The 23,106-nt window shown below is 44.1% G+C and overlaps 1 protein-coding gene across 8 annotated transcripts in view; it reads left to right on the top strand.

Annotated features, from left to right (window-relative positions):
• The window catches only part of ulk4 (unc-51 like kinase 4), a 712,463-nt gene that overhangs the window by 602,052 nt on the left and 87,305 nt on the right, over window positions 1-23,106 (top strand). For 6 of the 8 annotated variants that reach the window (XM_059945716.1, XM_059945717.1, XM_059945712.1 and 3 more), the window contains 2 exons: window positions 3,195-3,356; window positions 7,889-8,074. In XM_059945716.1, coding sequence (XP_059801699.1) covers window positions 3,195-3,356; window positions 7,889-8,074 — 348 coding nt within the window. The remainder of the gene's footprint in view (window positions 1-3,194; window positions 3,357-7,888; window positions 8,075-23,106) is intronic. The other 2 variants (XM_059945718.1, XM_059945726.1) reach the window with 1 other exon arrangement.

The raw sequence follows: 23,106 nt of genomic DNA, 5'->3' as shown, positions 1-23,106 counted from the left end.
AGTTAAATCGAAGCATGATATCATTCTATTTGCAATCAAGAGATAAATAATTCAGCTTAGGAACAATTTTTACTTAAATTTTGAAGCTGGTAAATAGTTGCTTGATGAAAATATCAGTTCCAACTTTCCTTCCAGTTTCCCTTCTTTCTTTTCATTGTCTTTGAAGTTAGGGACTCACTGTCAAATATTACTCTTAATACCTACTCGATGTAGAGTCATAGAACTCCATAACACAGAAACAGGCCTTTTGGCCTATCTAGTCTGTGCTGAACCATTAATCTGTCTAGTTCCAACAGCCTGTACCAGGATCATAACCATCCATACCCCACTCATCCATGTACCTATCCAAATTTCTCTTCAATATTGAAATCAAACCCACATCCAGCACTTACTCTGGCAGCTCATTCCACACTCTCACCACCCTCTGAATGAAGAACTTCCCCATCATGTTCCCCTTAAACATTTCACCTTTCACCCTTAACCCATAACCTCTAATTGTAGTTTCATGCAACCTCAGTGGAAAACCTCATGTTATCAGGTTGTTCATTTGTGAGCCTAAATTCTCTGGTTGAGGGCATATACAACTTAATTCTTGAATGATTAGTATTGAGCATTGAATTGTAGAATATAGGGTCCTGGTGAATCACATACAGTGGCATGCAAAAGTTTGGGCACCCCTGGTCAAAATTTCTGTTACTGTGAATAATTAATCAAGTAAAAGATGACCAGATTTCCAAAAGGCATAAAGTTAAAGATGACACATTTCTTTAATATTTTAAGCAAGATTACTTTTTTATTTCCATCTTTTATAGTTTCAAAGTAACAAAAAAGGAAAAGGGCCCGAAGCAAAAGTTTGGGCACCCTGCATGGTCAGTACTTAGTAACACCCCCTTTGGCAATTATCACAGCTTGTAAATGCTTTCTGTAGCAAGCTAAGAGTCTTTCAATTCTTATTTGGGGGATTTTTGCCCATTCTTCCTTGCAAAAGACTTCTAGTTCTGTGAGATTCTTGGGCCATCTTGCAAGCACTGCTCTTTTGAGGTCTATCCACAGATTTTCCATGATATTTAGGTCGGTGGACTGTGAGGGCCATGGCAAAATCTTCAGCTTGCGCCTCATGAGGTAGTCCATTATGGATTTTGAGGTATGTTTGGGATTGTTATCCTGTTGTAGAAGCCATCCTCTTTCATCTTCAGCTTTTTTACAGACAGCGTGAGGTTTGCTTCCAAAATTTGCTGGTATTTAATTGAATTCATTCTTCCCTCTACCAGTGAAATGTTCCCCGTGCCACTGGCTGCAGCACAAGCCCAAAGCATGATCAATCCACCCCTATGCTTAACAGTTGGAGTGGTGTTCTTTTCATGAAATATTGCGCCCTTTTTTCTCCAAACATAACTTTGCTCATTGCAGCCAAAAATTCTATCTTAACTTCATCAGTCCACAGGACTTGTTTCCAAAATGCATCAGGCTTGTTTAGATGTTCCTTTGCAATCTTCTGACACTGAATATTGTGGTGAGGATGCAAGAAAGGTTTTCTTCTGATGACTTTTCCATGAAGGTCATATTTGTGCAGGTGTCGCTGCACAGTAGAACAGTGTACACCACTCCAGAGTCTGCCAAATCTTCCTGAAGGTCTTTTGCAGTCAAACGGGGGTTTTGATTTGCCTTTCTAGCAACCGTTCCTGTTAACTGCCATTTCTTAATTACATTATGAACTGAGGAAACGGCTACCTGAAAACGCTTTGCTATCTTCTTATAGCCTTCTCCTGCTTTGTGGGCATCATTTATTTTAATTTTCAGAGTGCTAGGCAGCTGCTTAAAGGAGCCTATGCTACTACTGATTGTTAGGACAAGGTTTGAGGAGTCAGGGTATTTATAAAGCTTTGAAATTTGCACCATCTGGCCTTTCCTGACAATGACTGTGAACAAGCCATAGCCCTAACAAGCTAATTAAAGTCTGAGACCTTGGTAAAAGTTATCTGAGAGCTCAAATCTCTTGGGGTGCCCCAACTTTTGCATGGTGCTCCTTTCCTTTTTTCCCACCACTCTAAAATTGTACAAAACAAAAATAATACACCAACCTTGCTTAAAATGTTGAAAAGAATGTTTCATCTGTAACTTTATGACTTTTGGAGATCAGTTCATCTTCTACTCACTTAACTATTCATAGTTACATGCCACTGTATCTAGGGCTGTGGATTGAGTGGTAGATTCCCAGCTTGGTGGAAAAGGGAATGGGAGTGAAGGAGATGTTACTGAAGTCTTCAGAATACAAAATAACATCATAAGGGGTAGGTTTAAGCTGGAACATATGAATTCAAGAAATAGATGCAAAGGGAGACCCTCCATAATGATAATCTTCCTCAGCATCACTGCCCTGCATTAACTTCATATCCATCACTTATCTCAGTACACAAACATCTAACTATTTCTTTTGTAAATATTATCATTTTTTAAGCCTTCACAATTCTCTTGGATAGATAATTCCAAAAAGGTTCACCACCCTTTGAGTGAAGACATTAAATTAATTGTAGTGGGATGTTGAGGAAAAAATACTTTACTCAACAAATAGTCAGGTTCTGGAACTCCAGAAAGGATGAGGGAGGAAGAAACCTTTATCATACTTACAAAGTCTCAGAATGAATCCTTGAAGAACCATGAACTGCAGGGATGAGGAAAAAGACCTAGGAAGTAGGATTAATCTAAAGTCTATTTTGCTCACAATGTACGTGATGGGTTGAGTGGATTCCTTCTAAGCCATGAATTTCTATGATTCACATCTGACTAAGATCAGGGCAGTTGATTACTCTGACATTTTAATAGCTTAACACCCAGAGTGTCATGGTCCTGTCAGGCAATCCCCCATCTTGCTATTATCTCCTTGATTGGGCCTTAATTGCCTCATCTGATTCCCAATTGCTCCCAGCTCCATTAATTACAGCACACCTGCTTTCCATCAGGGAATGCAGGATAAAATCCCCAGAGTCACAGCAATGGGCTGCCAGTTCATTGGTCGATTCTAGTGTGAGTAAACCATGTTTCCTGATTCCCTAGGACTGTCAGTTCTAAGCTGCACATCATTTCCTGGATATTCTACATAAACCTTGTCTCTGTGTAAAGACTCTCCCAGATACTGGTTCCCTGTTCATAATGGTGCTAAAGCCTCACTACTCTGCACTTGGGTTCATCCCCAGCCACATCCTTGCAACAGAACGGACTGGCCAAGAATGAACCTAGCAGACACGGACCCCGTGCAACAGGCCCTTGACAGCCAAGGCTCCGTACTGGGCTTGCATGATCAACTGCTTGGAGAAATCATGAAAAATCTTCATACTCTGTTGGAAGATGTAAAGAAGGTCAGTGAGCAGGCTGACTGGGTATCCGACACCCCCCTCCCCCAGCTTACTCCGTTCCTTCCACAACTCCTGTCTGATCAAACTGCACAGCCTGAGGTGGCTACTCTCCTTGGGTTGGCCCACAACATACGTACCTGAACACTGGGGACCTAGGGAAGTGCCGGGCTTTCTTACTGCAGGGCTCTCTGGTTTTTCAGCAACAGCCACGTACGTACAGCTCGGACAGATCAAAAATTGCATACATCATGGGGCTGTTACCAGGGGATGCCTTATCATGGGCCACTGCGATCTGGGACAACCGGCCAGAGGTCTGTTCCTCCTTCTCCACCTTCATCTCTGAAATGAGGAAGGGTTTGAACAGCCCATTCATGGTAAGGACTCTGCTAGGCGCTACTGACTCTCTGTCAAGGCTTGCGAAGCATAGCGGAATACTCTATAGAGCTCTGAACATGAGCGGCCAACTCCGGATGGAATGACAAGGCACTACGGGAAGTGTTTCAACTGGGTCTCTCTGACAAGATAAAAGATGAATTAGCGGCAAGGGATGACGCGAACAGCCTAGACTACTTGGTCTCTCTAGCCACCAGGCTAGATAATTGACTTCGAGATCATCTGACCCGTTCCTTGGGTCACCCCAAGGCCCGTTTTACCATCTTCAACCAGCCTAACCTCTCTCTTCCTTCCGTTCCTCACAGAGCTCCCACTCCTACTGTTCTGGTGAATCAGACAACACTACCTTCAGTTCCCCAAACGCAGATGCAGATCCCGCTACCATGACCTATCAACAACAGCCCCTGTCCCTATCCACCTTGGTGGATTCTGGTGCTGAGGGAAATCTGCTGGACAAGGACATAGCCTCCCAGGCTGGAATACCTCGGGAGCCATTAATTACCCCTCTGGAGGCCTGGGTGCTGGATGGAAAACTACTGGCTCAAGTCACCCACTTTATAACACCCCTGACCTTGATTCTGACCGGAAACCATCGAGAGAAGGTATGATTAAATCTCATCCATTCTCCTCAAGCCTCTGTAGTTCTGGAGTACCACTGGTTGAACCACCACAATCTCCATATTGATTGGTCAACTGCGAGGATAGGCAGCTCGAGCCCGTTTTGCCACCTGCCTGCAGTCAGCTCCATCCCCTAGGGAAGCTACCGTGACCTCGTCTGCCTTGGAACCCCTCAATTTATCCAGAGTTCCTGCAGAATACCACAACCTGGGACAGGTATTCAGCAAACAACAGGCTCTTTCCTTGCCTCCTCACCGGCCGTGACTGTGCTATTGACCTTCTCCCCAAGGCCTCGTTACCCACCAGTCACCTATCTAACTTGTCCTGACCTGAGAGAGAGGCCAGGAGAAATACATTAGTGAGTCCCTCGTAGCGGGCATTATTCGATCCTCATCCTCCCCGATGGGTGCCAGTTTCTCTTTGTAGAGAAAAAGGATGGGTCGCTTCACCCCTGTATTGATTACCAAGGCCTCAACAACATAAAAGTAAGTACCCACTGTCCCTCATTAACTTGGCATTTGAACCACTTCACGGAGCCACCATCTTCTTGGAATTGGACCTTTGTCCCGCCTACCATCTTGTCAGGATGAGGGAGGGAGACAAGTGGAAGACAGCATTTAATACACCATTAGGCCACTTCAAATACTTGGCCATGCCGTTTGACCTCACCAATGCCTCCACCATTTTTCAAGCCCTGATCAATGATGTGCTTAGGGACTTTATTAACCGCTTTGTGTTCATATACCTAGATGACATCTTGATATTCTCCAGCAGCCTCCAGAAACACATTCAGCATGTCCGTCAAGTCCTTCAGAGACTATGGGAGAACAAGGCATTCACTGACCTGAAGAGGTGGTTCACAACTGCTCCCAACCAGACCCCTCCCGCCAATTCATTGTAGGGGTTGATGCCTCTGACTCTGGGGTGGGAGCAGTTCTGTCCCAATGATCAAGTCCAGATGAGAAGCTTCTTCCCTGTGCCTTCTTTTCTCGCCGGCTGTCCCCGCCAAACGGAATTATGACATGGGGAACCGGGAGCTACTGGTGGTCAAACTAGCATTGGAGGAATGGAGGCACTGGCTGGAGGGGGCAAAACAACCGCTTATTGTTTAAACCTTGGATATGTCCAGAACGCCAAACGTTTGAACTCCTACCTGGCCCGTTGGGCATTATTTTTTGGCCGATTCAAGTTTTCTCTCACTTTCTCTCATGTCCAGGGTCCAAGAACGGAAACCTGACACACTCTCCTGCCAATACAATTCCAGCCCAGAGACCATCCTCCTGTGGTAGCAGCCCTCACTTGGGAGATTGAGTCCATAGTAAAAGAGGCTGAACGGGATGACCCTGACTCCAGCAGCGGTCCCGCCGATCACCTTTTTGTGCCCAGTTCCATCAGGTTCTCCAGTGGGGGCACACATCTCGTTCGTCTGCCACCCCAGGAGTGATGGGACACTGTTTCTCCTGACAAGACACTTTTGGTGGCCTTCATGGAGGCGGATACCCATTCCTATGTCTCCGTGTTCCATCTGCGCCCGTGGAAAAGCCTCCCACCAGCCACCTGCTGGATTACTCCGTCCTCTACCTGTCCTTGGTCGCACATCACCCTAGATTTCGTCACCGATCTACCCCCTTCACACAAAAACACCACCGTACTCACCATGGTAGACCAGTTCTCCAAGACAGTGCACTTTGTAGCCCTCGCTAAACTCCCTTCGGCACAAGAGACCACAGGCCTTCTCGTCCGCCACGGCATCCACCTCCATGGAATTCCTGCGGATATCGTGTCTGATTGGGGTCCCTAATTTGTCTTGTGGGTATGGAAGTCCTTCTGCCAAGCCCTGGGTGCCTCTGTTAGCCTGTCATACAGCTTTCATCCTCAGGCAAACGGAATGGGTCAACCAGCATTTGGAGGCAGTGCTACGTTGCATAACAACCAATAACCCGTCTACCTGGAGTGACTAGCTCGTGTGGGTACACCCATAACTCTCTGGTTAGTACTGCCACTGGACAATCTCCCTTCGAGTGCTCCCTTGAGTACCAACCCCCGCTGTTTACCACACAAGAAGTGGAGATTGCAGTACTGTCTGTTCAGGCCCATATCGATTGGTGCCGCGAGGTTTGGGAGGACACACGCATCGGCCCTGCTCCAATCAGCTGATCGCCATCAGACTCCTGCACCTGAGTATCAACCTGGCAGAAGGTGTGGCTTTCATCCAAAGTAATCCCTCTTAAAAACCAGCCTAAGAAACTCGCTCCTCACTTTCTGGGACCTTTTGAGGTCAAAAGTATCATCAACCCCACAGGGTCCGTCTTAAGGCTTTGCACATCCACCCTACTTTTCATGTTTCCCTTATATCCTCCGACTGAAACCCCTCCACCTGCCGGAATCATCAACAACCATCTGGCATACACAGTCCGGCGACTACTGGATGTGCGCCAGTGGGACAGGAGTCTCCAATACCCGGTGGACTGGGAAGGATACGGCCCAGAGGAGCATTGCTGGGTTCCCTGCTCCTTCATCCTGGACCCTTCCCTCATCCAGGACTTCCATCAGGACCATCCGGACAAGTCTAGAGGATCGCCTGGAGGCTCCCATTGAGGGGGAGGTACTGCCATGGTCCTGTCTGGCAATCTTCCATCTTGCTATTATCTCCTTGATTGGGCCTTAATTGCCTCAGCTGATTCCCAATTGTTCCCAGCTCTATTAATTCCAGCACACCTGCTTTCCATCAGGGAATGCAGGATAAAATCCCTAGAGTCACAGCAATGGGCTGCCAGTTCGTTGGTCGAATCTAGTGTGAGTAAACCGCGTTTCCTGATTCCTTAGGACTGTCAGTTCTAAGCTCCACATCGTTTCCTGGATATTCTATGTAAACCTTGTCTCCGTGTAAAGACTCTCCCAGATACCTGTTCCACGTTCGCGATGGTTCTAACACCTCACGACTCCGTCTCTGTGCCAGTGTCCTGCACTTGGGTTTGTCCCCAGTCACGTGCTTGCAACCCAGAGCAGTATGCTGCCCCTCAAAACAAAATAGACTGGTGTACTAGCTTTACCATCTTTCCTCCTCAAACCCTGGGATGAAAAATTATTCCCTTACCACTCAACTCGACAATATCGACAGTTCTTCCACTAGGCAATCCATAAGAATGGTATTTCCCCAAAAGTAAAATACTACAAATGCTGCACATATGTCATAATATGCTAGACATTTTCATGGCCAGGCAGAAACAGGATGAACAATTCATGACCTACAATAGAAGTAATTGAGCTTAAAATTAAACAGGTTTTATAATGTAGTGAGGGGTGAAGGCTGCAAATCTATCAATGTATTTCAGGACAGAAACTATAGTTTGGCTTAAATTGAAGATTAATCTTATAATTACCAGGAACATTAAAGGAAAAATGATTCGCTTTTCCTATGAGAGGAGGTGCAATCACAGGGTGCAGTTTTGAAAAGGGAATCACTCTTCTGTAAGAAATGCTTAATCTAAATTGTGCTCTAACTAGCCCCTGTCAATTTTCAGCTCTCTAGTGATGACCTAGACGTACAGGAGAGTTCTCTGCAGTCTCTGTCCCTCATTGTTCAGCTGTATGGAGGTGAAAATCAAGACAGCCTATCTCCTGAAAATGTGCACTCACTTGCAGAGGCACTGAAATGTAGAAGAGATCCAAAACAGCAGAAACTTCTACTTAGAATCATCAAAAGGCTGGTAAGTAAATTTCCTGACATTGAGTGGTATTTACAGTATTAACAAGGAACACACACAAAATGCTGGTGAACTCAGCAGGCCAGGCAGCATCTATGAAGAAAAGTACAGTCAACGTTTTGGGTTGAGACCTTTCAGCAGGACTGGAAATGAAAGGTGCCAAAAGGGGATGGGGACTAGTGAAGCAGAGGGTGTACCGACAGTTAGAGATATCAATGTTCATGCCAACAGGTTTGCGGCTACCCAGATGGAATACAAGGTGTTATCCCTCCAACTTTAGTGTGGCCTCATTGGGACAGTTGAGGAGGCTATGGATTGATATATGGAAAGTGGAATTAAAATGGCTGGCCACTGGGAGATCCCGCTTGTTTTGGCAGATGGAGCAAGGATGCTCGGCACAGCGGTCTCCCAATATACGTCAAGTCTCACCAAATACAGGAGACCACACAGGGAGCACCAGACACAGTATATGACCCCAACAGACTCACAGGTGAAATGTCGCCTCACCTGGACAGACTGTTTGGGGCCCTGAATGGTAGTGAGGGAGGAGGTGTAGGGACAGGTGTAGCACTTGTTCCATTTGCAAGGATAAGTGCTAGAAGGGAGAACGGTGGGGAGGGACAGATGGACAAGGGAGTCGTTTAGAGAGTGATCCCTGCAGAAAGTGGGAGGGAGGGAAAGATGTGTTTGGTGGTGGGATCCCGTTGTGGATGGCGGAGGTCCATGGACGCTGGTGGGGCGGTTGTTGAGGACAAGAGGAACCCTATCCCTAGTATGGTGGTGGGAAGATGAGGTAAGAGCAAATGTATGTGAAATGGAAGAGATGCAGTTGAGGGCAGTGTTGAGGTGGAGGAGGCAAAGCCCTTTGAAAAAGGAGGACATCTCCTTTGTTCTGGAATGAAAAGCCTCATCCTGAGAGCAGATGTGGTGGAGATGGAGGAATTGAGAGAAGGGGGTGGTGTTTTTACACATAACAGGGTGGGAAGAGGAATAGTCCAGGTAGCTGTGAGAGTCAGTGGGTTTATAATAGACATCAGTAGATAAGCTGTCTCCTGAGATAGAGACAGAGACATTGAGAAAGGGGAGGAAGGTGTCAGAAATAGACCAGGTAAATTTGAGGGCAGGGTGGAGATTAGAGGCAAAGTTGTTGAAGTTGACAAACTCAACAAGGGTACAGAAAGCAGCACCAACGCAGCTGTTGATGTAGCATAAGAAAAATGGAGGACAGACATCAGTGTGAGATTGGAACATGGACTGTTCCACATAGCTGACAAACAGGCAGACACAGCTGGGACTCATGTGAGTGCCCATGGCTTTAGCTTTTGTTTGAAGAAAGTGGGAGGAACCAAAGGAGAAATTGTATAGCGTGAGGACAAGTTCCGCAGGCAGAGGAGAGTGGTGGTGGAGGGGAACTGGTTAGATCTGGTGTCCAGAAAGAAACTGAAAGCTTTGAGACCTCTCTGGTGTGGGGTGGAGGTGTATAGGGACTGTATTTCCACAGTAAAAATAAGATGATGGGGGCCAGGGAACTTGAATCATTGAAAAATTCTAGTGAGTGTGAAGTGTCATGGTTGTAGGTAGGAAGGAACTGTACTATGGGGGATAAAGCAGAGCTGAGGTATGCAGATAAGAGTTCAGTGGGGCAGGAAGATGCTGAAACAATGACTCTACCAGGACAAGAGGGTCTGTGCATCTTGGGTAGGAGGCACAGGCATACGGTGCATTGGCCTTCATCAACCATGGGATTGAGTTTAGGAGCCGAGAGGGAATGTTACAGCTATATAGGACCCTGGTCAGACCCCACTTGGAGTACTGTGCTCAGTTCTGGTCGCCTCACTACAGGAAGGAAGTGGAAACTATGAAAAAGGGTGCAGAGGATATTTACAAGGATGTTGCCTGGATTGGGGAGCATGCCTTATGAGAATGGGTTGTGAACTCGGCCTTTTCTCCTTGGAGCGACGGAGGATGAGAGGTGACCTGACAGAGGTGTATAAGATGATGAGAGGCATTGATCGTGTGGATAGTTGGAGGCTTTTTCCCAGGGCTGAAATGGTTGCCAAAAGAGGACACAGGTTTAAGGTGCTGGGAAGTAGGTACAGTGGAGATGTCAGGGGTACGTTTTTAATGGAGAGAGTGGTGAGTGCATGGAATAGGCTGCTGGCAACAGTGGTGGAGGTAGATATGGTAGGGTCTTTTAAGAGACTCCTGGATAGGTAGATGGTGCTTAGAAAAATAGAAGGTTATGTGTAACCTGATGTAACTTCTAAAGTAACCTTAGTTATTGTGGGCTGAAGGGCCTGTAGTGTGCTGTAGGTTTTCTATGTTTCTAGAAATTTGAGGTGCAGGGTGTGGAAACTGAGGTTTGTGGCAATAGATAGGAGATCCCCAGAGCTGATAAGGTCAGTGATGGTGTGGCAGACAATGGCCTGGTGTTCCTTAGTTGGGTCTTGTTCGAGAGGTAAGTAAGAGGGGGTCTGAGAGTTGGCACTGGGCCTCAGCAAGGTAGAGGTCAGTATGCCAGACTACCTCAGCACCCTCCATATCTGTGGGTTTGATAGTGAGGGTAAGATTGGTGCAGAGGGAGAGGAGAGCAGAGCATTCAGAAGGAGGAAGGTTGGAATTGTTGAGAGGTTGATGTCTCATTGGCAATGAAAAGGTCTAGAGCAGGCAGAAGACCAGGGTTGGGTGTCCAGGAAGAGGAGCAGGGTTGAACATAGGAGTTGTGGTCATCAGTGCTGGGTGGAGAGTACTCGCCAAAAAAACGGGCTCGGAAGAGCTTCAGAGAATTATGTGCTGGATGCGGAGGCTGATGAAAGTCCAAGCAATACACACAAAATGCTAAGGGAGGCCAGCATCAGCAGGCCAGGCAGCATCTATGGAAAAGAGTAAAATTGACATTTTGGGCTGAAACCCTTTGGCACACTGGAGAAAAAGAGCTGAGGAGTACATTTGAAAGGTGGAGGGAGGGGAGAGGGTCGCCTCAATGTCCAGCACATAATTATCCGAAACTTCCGCCATATCCAACTGGATCCCACCAGCAAACACATCTTTCCCTTCCCCCACCCCCACTTTATGCTTTCTGCAGGGACCGCTCCCTACACAACTCCCTTGTTCATTGGTCCCTCCCCGCTGATCTCCCTCCTGGCACTTATCCTTGCAAGTGAAACAGTGCTACACCTGCCCCTGCCCCTCCTCCCTCACTACCGTTCTAGGCCCCAAGCAGTCCTTCCAGGTGAGGTGACACTTCACCTGTGGGTCTGTTGGGGTCAAGTGCTCCTGGTGTGGCCTCCTGTATATCAGTGAGACCTGACGTAGATTGGGAGACCGCTTCACTAAGCACCTACGCTCTGTCACCAGAGCAAGCAAGATCTCCAGTGGCCACACATTCCATTTCCCGTTCTCATTCCAATATGTCCACCCATGGCTTCCTTGACTGTCGGGATAAGACCACACTTAGGTTGGAGGAACAACACCTTATATTCCGTTTGGGTAGCCTCCAACCTGATGGCACGAACATCAATTTTTCAAACTTCTAGAAATGCCTCCACCCCTCCCCCCTCCCCTTCACCATCTCCTGTCCCCTTGTCCCTTTCTCATGTTATCTCCTTGCCCACCCATCGCCTCCCTCTGATGCTCCTACCCCCACCCCCCTTTTTTCTTCCATGGCCTTCTGTCTCTTTCACCAATCAACTTCCTAGCTCTTTGCTTCATCCCTCCCCCTCCAAGTTTCACCTGTCGCCTGGTGTTTCTCTCTCGCCTCCCCCCACCTTTCAAATCTACTCCCCAGCTTTTTTTTCCAGTCCTGCCGAAGGGTTTCAGCCCGAAACATCAACTGTACTTTTTTCCATAGATGCTGCCTGGCCTGCTGAGTTCCTCCAGTATTTTGTGAGAAGGAAGTGGGTGTCCATTGTAACCATTAGTAGGCAAGGGAGTGGAGTTTATGTAAAAGTTGTACATACTGTATATTTCCTACAAAAGCAAAACTCAAATGAGCAAGTTCTATGTTCTAAGATTTAAAATTTCAGTATTCCTAGAACTTCGGGTAAAAATGCTTTTTGATTCCACAATCTCTCCACATCCACTTATCTAGGCCTTTCAATATTCGATAGGTTTCAATGAGAATCCCCCCTCTCCCCCCCCCCCCATTCTTCTAAACTCCAGAGTGCAGGCCAGCACCATCAAACATTAAACCTTTCATTCCTGGAATGATTCTCATGAACCTCCCCAATTCCAGCACATCTTTCCCTGGAAAAGGGTCCCAGAATTGCTCACAATACTTTGTGCAATCTGACCTGATAAAGCATCAGCATTACATCCTTGCTTTTATATTCTAATCCAGTGGTTCTCAACGTGGGCTATATGGCCTCCCAGGGGTCATGCCTGATTTCATAGGGGCCACAAATAAAGAACAAGAGAGTGGGAGCCACAGACATTTCTGAATAGACCATGATAAGTTTACTGTTTTAATGAAATATAACTAAAATATAGAAATGAAAAATAAATGAATATATGTAACTTAACTGGAACCCTGAATGAAATTAATGTAAACATATGCTGGGTGACACAAGTGGGGCAGCGACTGACATATAACATGAAAAGAAGCAGTCTGAACACCAATCCCTAGTCACCAGCAGCCAACCAACCCCCTTCAGTCCCACTCTTTGCCTCCTGCCATACAGCTAATCTTCTGTCTATGCTAGTATCTTTCCTGTAATATCATGTTAAGCAGACTCAAGTGAGGCAGTTTGTCAAAGGCCTTCTAAAAATCCAAGTAAGCAACATCTATCGACTCTTTCGTTTTGTCTATCCTGGCAGTTATTTCCTTAAAGAATGACAGATTCATCAGACAAGATTTCTCCTTAAGGAAACCTTGCTGACCAGCCTATTTTGGGGCTCCAAGTACTCTGAAGCATCTTCCTTACTAGTGGTCTCCAGCATTTTGCCAACCACCTAAATCAGGCTAACGAACCTATAATTTCCTTTTATTTTGCCTCTCTCCCTTCTTGAAGAGTGGAGTGACATTTGCAATTTTTCAGTCCACTGGAACCATTATAGAATCTAGTGATTCTTTTTTTTATTAAATTTTAGAAATTACAAAGAATAAATGTAATAGTAAAAAAGTAAGAAAGATAATACTAACCCTCCCCGCTCCCCTTAACCCTCCCTCCCCCCCCCCAACCCTTAACTAAAGAGAAAAAAAAGAAAGAAAGAGTGCCTGGATATCGGAGGATCCCCACATGCTCCATGGAGTTCAAAATAATTTTAATATTTATTTTTTAATTACTGTAATTTTATCTTCAAAGGACCTATGTATTTAATCCTATCTTTTGTAAGTATGGGAGCCAAATTTTCAAAAATATATCATATTCATTTCTTAAATTATACATAATTTTTTCCAAATGGAATACAACTATGTATTTCATTATTCCAATGATCCATAGTTAAATATAAATCAGATTTCCAACTAACTGCGATAACTTTTTTGGCTACTGCCAATGCAATTTTTATAAATTTTTTCTGATACTTGTTCAATTTACGTTTCGGTATTGCCCCTTCAGTGTCTCCTAATAAAAATAATAGTGGACTATGTGGGAGTTGTTATCCAGTAATTTGTTCCAATAAAAGTCTTAAATTTATCCAAATTTAAACACTCTTTTCTGTTATTTTCAATTAAGAACTTATTTACGAGAAAAGCTGGGACAAACAATGTTGATGCCAAAACCTAGTGAAATAGAAATATTGATTCAAAAAGGAAGAATTTAAAAATTTACATCTTGTATGTATAATTTGATTCAAAAGCAAATAATTAAATTAGGAATTCATAAATCAAGACAAAAATGGGAATCTGATTTGAATGTTAAAATTGATGGGGAAAAACTGATCAAGATTATGTTTAGATAGTATGAGAAATACAATAAATGTTTGACTTAGATTAATACAATATAATTTTTTACATCAATTATATATAACACCACAGAAAATAAATAGATTAAATTCAAATATGTCTGACCAATGTTTTCGATGTAATCAAGAAATTGGTACCTTTTTACATTCTACTTGGTCTTGTTTTAGAATCTAGTGATTCTTGAAAGATCGTTACTAATGCCTCCACAGTCTCTTCAGTTACCCCTTTCAGAACCCTGGGGTGTAGTCTATCTAGTCCAGGTGACTTATCTGTCTTCAAACCCTTCAGCAGCCCAAACGCCTTCTCCTTAGTAAGAGTAACTACACTCACTTCCTCTTCCTGACAACTCTTGAATTTCTGTCATACTGCTAATGTCTTCTAAAGTGCAGACTGGCATAAAATATTTATTTAGTTTGTCCATCCTTTTTTTTGTCCTCTAATACTACCTCTCTAGCATCATTTCTCAGCAGTCCGATGCGCAGTCTCACTTCTATTTTACTCTTTATATATCTGAAAAATACTCCTGGTGTCCTCTTTTATATTATTGTCTAGCTCACCTTTCCTCTCCTTATGGCTTTTTTTGCTGTTTTTTTTGTGGATATGATAGGGTCTTTTAAGAGACTTTTGGATAGGTACATGGAGCTTAGGAAAATAGAAAGCTATGGGTAACCCTAGTAATTTCTGAGGTAGGGACATGTTTGGCACAGCTTTGTGGGCCGAAGGGCCTGTATTGTGCTGTAGGTTTTCTATGTGTCTATATGCCCCCTCTTTGGTTTTTATGCTGGCACACCCTTATCACACACAGTTGTGTCATCCTCCCTTTAGAATACTTCCTCATCTCTCCTGGGCTCCAAATTTCTCCCAGAAATTCTAGACTTACGCTGTTCTGCCATCATTAGTGTCCTCTTCCAATCAACTTTGGCCAGCTCCTCTCTTGTGCCTCTGTAATTCCCTTTACTGCACTGTAGTTCTGATACATCTGACTTCAACTTCTGCCTCTCAAACTACAGGGTGAATTTGATCATATTATGATCACTGACTCATAAGAGTTTCTTTACCTTAAACTCCATAATCAAATCTGATTCATTACACAATACCCAATCCAGAATTGCCTTTCCCCTAGTGGGCTCCACCACAAGCTACTGGTAAAAGCCATCTCATAGGCATTCTACAAATTCCCTCTCTTGGGATCCAGCACCACTCAGATTTTCCCAATCTACCTGCATATTGAAAGCCCCCATGATTATTGCAACATTGCCTTTTTTACAACCTTTTCTATCTCCATTTGTGATTTGTAGCCTGCATCCTCTCTACTGTTTAGAGACCAGTATATGGCATCTAATCAGTGTCCTTTTACCTTGCAGTTTATTAAATCTACTCACAGGATTTTACATCTTCCAATCCTCTTTCTAAGGATTTGATTTCAGTTTTTTACCAATAGACCTACCCCACCCCTCCTTTTGAAACAATGTGCATCTTTAGATGTTAAGCTCCCAACTATGATCTTCTTTCAGCCAAGACTCAATGATGCCCATAACGTCACATCTCCCAATCTCTAAGTGTACTACAAGATCATCTATTCATTCTGTATACTATTCAAATAGAACATCTTCAGTACTGTATTCATCACCGTTTTCAATTTTGCTCCTATGTTATACTTCAAATCATCCGACTGGCTACAATTTTGCCCTATCACCTGCCTGTCCTTCCTCACCACCTCACTGGAAACTACATCAACTTCTACACCAATCACCCCATCCTTAGCCCTATCACTTCGTTTCCCATCCCCTGCCAAATTAGTTTAAACCTTCCCCAAAGGCTCTAGCAAACTTCCCTGCAAGGATATTGGTCCCCTTTGGGTTAGTTTGTTTATTTATGTAGAGATACAGCATGGAATAGGCCCCATGCCTTTTGAACCTTGCTGTCCAGCAACCCACCAGTTGAACTCTAGCCTAATCTCAGGAGAATTTTACAATCACCAATTAACTTACATGCACATGGAAAAGAACATACAAACTTGCTTACAGAAGGTGCCAGAATTGAACCCCGAACCCCGACACCCCAAGCTAAAAGGTATTGCACTAACCAATACACTATGGTGGCACCAGGTGTAACCCATCCTTTTTGTACAGATCTTACCTTTCCCAGAATCTGAAGTGCTGCCCCTGCACCAATTCCTCAGCCATGCATTCATCAGTCAAAACATTCTATTCCTACTCTCGCTGGTGCCAGACACTCAGATTGCTATCCTGGAGGTCTTCTTTTTTACCTAACTCCCTATACACTTTCTTCACGACCTCCTCCCTTTCTTATCGGTGAGTTTGGTACCAGTATGTATCACAACATCCGGCTGTTCACTCCCTCCCCCTTTAGAATGTCAAGATATCCCTGACCCTGGCACCTGCAAGGCAACTTACCATCTTATCACAGAATCTTCTGTCTGCTTCTCTATGGAGTTCCCTATCATGACTGCAGTCCTCTTCTCTGTCCTTCCCTTCTGAGCCACACAGCTAGTCTCAGTGCCAGAGACCTGACTGCTGTGGCTTTTCTCTGCCAGGTCAACCCTCCACCCCCATCCCCCGCCGCCAACAGTATTCGAAGTAGTGTGTCTGTTGTTGAATGGGTAGTCTGCACTGGCTGCCTTTCTCCCTTGACAGTCACCCAGTTACCTGTGCCCTGCACCTTAGGTGTAACTATCTCCCCATACGTCACCCAGCTCTAATTCCTTAACACAGTTGAAAGAAGCTGCAACTGGATGCATTTCTCACGTGTGTAGTTTTCAGGAACACTGGACATATTCCTGCAAGAGGAGCATTCCATTATCCTGCTTTGCATCCTCACTGCTCTAACTATGCAATAAGAAAAAAAGAAAATTTAAATGAAAGAACTTACCGACAGCCTCCAGCTCTCAGCTCCCCTCTCTGAAACGTCAATGAGCCAGAGCCTGAGCATCCCACTCTAACACTGGCCCAATCTCGCTATGGTCACTCCTACAATGGCCACTCAGTTAAACCTAACTTCTTTTAACCCTTGCCAAATACCTAATTATATACAATCTAGTGCAGGGGTCAGCAACCTTTACCACTGAAAGAGCCACTTGGACCCGTTTCCCACAGAAAAGAAAACACTGGGAGCCGCAAAACCCGTTTGACATTTAAAATGAAATAACACTGCATACAACGTTTTGTTTTGCCTTTATGCTATGTATAAACAAACTATAATGTGTTGCATTTATGAAATTGATGAACTCCTGCAGAGAAAACGAAATTACATTTCTGCATGCAACAAAAACATGTTGACCTCCGAAAAAAAGACGTTGGGTTGAAGGTTACTTTTAAGTAAAATACTCAACGTCTATTTGAGTCCTTCTTGTATTTATGAAAAACGCCAAACTTAAATTTGCCGCCAGCAGCAAACCAAAAATAACGTCAGCCAGCTGTCAACCTGAAAAATAAAAGGACTATTTCACTGAACAATGAAAGCATATGAATATACGTAAAATAATAGGCAATTAAAATATTTATCATCCTTGTTCAGGTTGACTCACACCTGACAATGCAGTCGTATTCAGTAGGGATGGATCAATGCTTAGGGGAGTGACCAGGAAGGATAATGTGTTTTTTTCCTCTCTGAACTCACAGAAGCGTTTCCCAAACGATGTTTGCATTGCGATGATTGCCCAATGTAAATACTCCGAATTTATCATGTCGTAACCTTTTTTGAACTCTCTCAAATTGGGGAAGTGAGACAATGTGCCTTTCTGTAAATCTCTGGCAAGCAACGTCAACTTGCGCTCGAATGCCAAAACATCCTCCAACATGTGCAGGGCTGTACGTCCTTACCCCGTTGAAGAGCTGTGTTCAGCGTGTTCAGGTGCGCTGTTATGTCTACCATGAAGTGTAGCTTTTCCAGCCACTCTGGCTGTTCCAGCTCAGGAAAGGTGAGCCCTTTGCTGCCCAGGAAAGTTTTCACTTCTTCCAGACACGCGACAAAGCGTTTCAGCACCTCCCCTCTGGACAGCCAGCGATAAAAACACGTTGTAGCGGTTGCTACACGCAGTCAGTAAACTGCAGTCAAAGATAGCTTTATTCGAACTAAACAGCCTTGCTTTTAAGCCTCCCTCAACCCGCCCCCCATGGGCGCGGATGCTGCAAAAGACACGTACTCACAAACCCCCGTAGGCTATCTCCCTTAGCCTGAACGCTGGCTAATTGTGAGCCGGTTCGGATGTGTCAGGAAATGGGTCGCCACAAAGTCTTATTTAGATTGTACAAGATCACCATAATCTTCAAATTTAGATTTACATTTCAAAAACTAACAAACTAACATAAAATACATTTTAATTAAATACTGACCATGTAGCGGTGTGCTACACGCAGCGCTAAAATTACGACACGGAGTCGGTAACTGCAGTCGAAGGAAAAAACTTTATTCGAAATCTTCAGCCTCACTTTTAAGCCTCCCTCAACCTGCCCCCCATGGCGCAGAGGCTCCAAAGCTCTGTGCTCGCAAACCCCCGTAGGCTATCTAATTGTGAGTCGGTTCGGATGTGCCAGGAAAAGGGTCGCCACAACCAATTATTTCCCAAAGCAACAGGGAGCCGCAGCACAGACGTAAAAGAGCCACATGCGGCTCCGGAGCCGCGGGTTGCCGACCCCCGATCTAGTGTCTCCTCGGAAACTGCGGTGTGTAGAATATCCTGACTGTCCCCACTCGCTGCGCAATCCAATGTCTCCTTGGGAACTGTGGTGTGCAGAATTTCATTGGTAGTACAGGCCTTTATTGTCATTCATTCCTCTCTTGAATAATTGCTGCACACATTATATACTGTCTTTGTTAAATCTTGTAATCGCTATTTATTTCTAATTGGATGCAAGAGTTTTGGCTGCCAGTATCTGAAGTACCGCCAGTGGTGGTCAGCCCAGCTGCTATTTTAAAACAAAGAATGATAGTTCTCTGAAGTGGATATAAAACATACATCAGAGCTCATTGTATTCACATCATTGAACAGCAAAGTGCTCGGATCCAGGATTAGGTTGGAAATCGGACAAGATGTCCGAAGAGAGTAGGATGACATTGAGAAAACAGAGGGGGAAAGGTTGGTGGTCAGATGGGAGCAGAGGGAAAGAATGAAAAATAACTGTTGGTCAAATGAGGGCTCAGTCTGGGTAGGAAGGGTAGAGATTATCAAGCCCCTGAGATCCCTCAGGACCAGAGACTGGGGGTGGGTGGAGGAGGAGCTGGAGCCAACAGGTTGCAGTGGAAATCAGTAATCAGTGGTTGTTACTGTTATGAGAGCTTCCTTGAAGTGCAGAAGTTAAATATGTGTTTTACTTTGGCTGGCTCACAAAACCTGGTAGCCTGAGGACTTCTGATGGTTGCTCCAGGGGCAAGATTATCTGACTTTCTCTGCAATGAACCAATAGGAATGTTTCACAAGGGATTTTGCACAAGGTAATTTGATGTCTCACTGGCATGAAAATCTTGTTGACACTTGATGCAATTAGAGCTTGATCAAATTTCCAGCTTGGGTGAAGTACAGGGAACTGGTTGCTATCATGTTTCACTCCATAGTAAGTACATTTTCAATCACATGGTGTCAAAATAAACACAATCTAATACCTTGGCCATCATCGCCTTGCAGTTTGTGGGAGTGTGTGATGTGCAAACTGGCTGCCATTCCCACAACATCATAGCAGCTGATGAAAGTGCAATTTGACTGCATTTCAAAAGAAATTCATTATGTCTAGAATGCTCTCTCTAGAAAAGATGTGAAAGGTGCTATCAAAATGCAGGTCTTTCTCATTTCCTCTTTTACTTTAGTAACATTACATGTAACAAATGGAGACCTTGCTCTATGTTTCTGTCACTGGCATAAGACAGTAATCACTGATGAGCATTCTAATAAACACTTGTATTTCCAGTTAATAAAATAAGTCACCAAGGAATTATGGTGGGACTGTTTTTTAAAAAATCTTATTTTGCAGGATCTTCATATTTATTAGAAGTGAAAGTGCATTCATACTCATCAAAACTATTTATGCAGAGAGCAGATTAGTGGCCCATGGTCAGCTTTGCTCCGCTGAATCCCAGTGAGTGGAGCTAATCTTCCTGTTCCAACTCCCTGTAGACTCCCAATGCATTACTTCACATTCAACAAACATTCTTCCATTCCAACTTGTATTGCTTATGCTAAATATAGTGGCCGAGAGACGCATTCACTTTAGCATGTGACCTTCCTTGAACTCCCAATAAATAAGGAAAATCCAACAGAGAAGTGGAAATGCTGCCTTCATAAATAATTCAGATATTAGTGTGACTGGGCTGAGCAAAATTCAATGCAGTTTGAAATAAGGGTGGTTTCAAACTTCAAATATCGCATACAGAATCTCTGCACTTTTTAAATTAATTTTCTCAGGTTGATCTGACATCCTGTGTTTGAGAGAGAAGGCACAAGTTGCCCCTCATTATGCCTTAAAATATACCCTGACATGCACATTGAGTAATCTTTCATTCTGTTCACCAGAGAATGATGGTGATGACTCAGCAACTGGGCAGTATCTGTGGAGGAGAAAAAAAACCTGAGTCAGTGTAGAACAGTGCTTCTGTTTCTCTCTGCATAGTTGCTTCCTGACCTTCTGATTTCTACCTTCTGCAGCTTTTTCCTTCCCACTTGCTCTGTTCCTGGAAGGAGAGCAACACTTCAGCCTTGCCACTTATTTTCAAGGACAATAGGAAGCGTTACAGAATGAAGGCTGAATCTGTTCCACAGAAGCTGCCTGACCTACTGAATATTTCTGGTGTTTCAGATAACCAGTGTCTGATGATTTTTTTTATGATAATTCAAGATTTGAACTATACCTGTCTCAAACTGTGATATTTTTCATTTATGTGTTTTTTTAAGATGTAGTTTATGCTTATGTGTAAAAGAACTTAAGAACTAGAAGGAGCAACAGACTATTCAGACCCTGGCTCCTGCTCCACCATTCAGCAAGGTCTTTGTTGTGTGGGGGTTTTTAAGGGGTTTTATTGATCTTCTTTGTTTTGTGACTGCTTACAAGAAGATGAATCTCAAGGTTGTATGTTGTAAACATTGTTAGTCTCACGAGACCATGGATCTGCGCCTGGGAAGTCTTGCAGTGACCTCTCCAGGGCGCGGGCCTGGGCAAGGTTGCCCAAGCAGCAAGTCTCCCCTCTCCACACTACTGATGTTGTCCAAGGGCTGATACAGCTTGGCACCAGTGACGTCACAGGAGTTGCCAGAGCGAGGTTGGAGACAATGTCAGACTGCTTTAGGGATTCCAGCTCCGGATTTGTCTTCAGGGTTTACTCCCAGAGCCTTTCCCATACGTGGGTATGGACACAAAGCAGCAGAGGTTTGAAGTCAGAGGGTGCAAGGCAGCAGAGTTTTGAAATAAGAGTTTTCCCTCTCTTAGATGGACTGCCTTCCCAGGCTGATGAGCTCCATCTACCCAAAGCACTGGGTTTTAAGGTGCAGGACCCGCCTTTGCCCCTTCTCCTGTCAGTAGAAACAGTTCTGCCAGGCTTAGAGGCTAAGCCACACGAGAAGGCTAGGAGTTGGACTTGGTTGTCAGAGGCTACTAGAGGCGTGTGCCGTGAGGAGCACTTATTGGTAGTGGGAGCTTGTCCCCACTACCACTCCTCGGCTTGACAACCTTGGAACCTAGTATACATACTTGGATAATAAATGTACTTAGAACTTTGAACTTCCACCTTGGTGCTATTTTCCTGTACTAATCCCATATCACATGAATCTCTTAATAGCCAAAATGAATTCATATTTTTCTTAAGAAATATCTGCAGCCACCTTGGTTGATGCTGAATTATGTTATTGCACTATTGTCATGCAGCTGTCTAGTTCCAAACCCCTGGAATTCATTTATTATTATTCTTTTCCGCCTTTACTTTATCCTACAAGGCTGTCCTTAGGGTTTGGTTCATCTGCTTGGTGTCAAATTGTTTTGTGCACTCCAGTGAAGCACTTTGTGTTCTGTTATATTAGAGTCTAAACTGGTTGTTATCAATGATGTTTTATACTCCAGTAGCTGTTCTCCTTGCAAATTGTCTTTGGAATTAGAACTAAAGTTAGTGGAGGCAGAAATGTAGTCTTGTTAATCCTTATTCTTTAAAATGATCCAGATGCATTTATCAGGTGAATTTGACCAGTTTTGCAATAGACAAATCAGAAAAATTTATGTAAGTGCTGTAATTGAAAGTTATCTTATCAGCCGTGAAAGACACATTTGCCTTGATTTAACAGCAGGGGCGATCAGACTTAGAATTCTTCATCTTGTGGTGATAATCACAGACCAGTGAGTTAGCATTGGTCTGGTTTTTTTTAGCTATATTGTTAATCGGTATCAAATGCAAGAAGTGAGAAGATTTACTTTATCTGTGCTCTAAAGCTGTTGCATCTTCAAAAGATTATTTAATAACCTTTTAAATGACAGTTCCGACTGTCACACAAGTTTAAGTGATTTGAGACTTTTCCGTTTGCTTGTTTATCTTCCTTTTTTGACAAATCAAGAGAACTTTCTGAGATTCAATGGGCAGCCTAGAGACAGCAAGTGATTTTCTCTGCATAAATGAGATCATACTTTTGAAAAACACATTTTATTTACAATAAATATAGTCCACTGCCTCAACTACCAGGTGGGCAGGAGGTAGGCTGGTGCACAGTTGAGCAACTTTAGCCAAGGAATTGTGTCATATCAACCAGGGCCAAAGAGATATCACGTGATTGATCAGTCTGACACTAATGGGTACAGAATTCCCAGAGTGAGCATCACAGGAGGAGGAATAGTCCACTTGTACATCCTGTTGAAATATTGACCTGGGCTTCCTAGTCAATAAAGGCCTTCAACAAAAATATTTATTTAGTGCTTTCTGCATATTGCTACAATGTTTTAAACTATATCAGACAATAAGACAGCCCCAGAATTAGGCCATTCAGTATGTCGATTCTCCTCTGCCACTTCATCATACCTGATCCTTTTCCCTCTCAGCTCCATTCTCCTGCCTTCTCCCTGACTAATCAAGAACCTGTCAACCTCCAGCTTAAATATACCCAATGACCTGATCTCCACAGCTGCCTGTGGCAACTAATTCC

The sequence above is a fragment of the Hypanus sabinus genome, chromosome 20, assembly GCF_030144855.1.
Source record: "Hypanus sabinus isolate sHypSab1 chromosome 20, sHypSab1.hap1, whole genome shotgun sequence".
Classification (NCBI taxonomy): domain Eukaryota; kingdom Metazoa; phylum Chordata; class Chondrichthyes; order Myliobatiformes; family Dasyatidae; genus Hypanus; species Hypanus sabinus.
The sequence above is the reverse complement of the archived record's forward strand: the minus strand, read 5'-3'. Positions and strand labels throughout refer to the sequence as shown.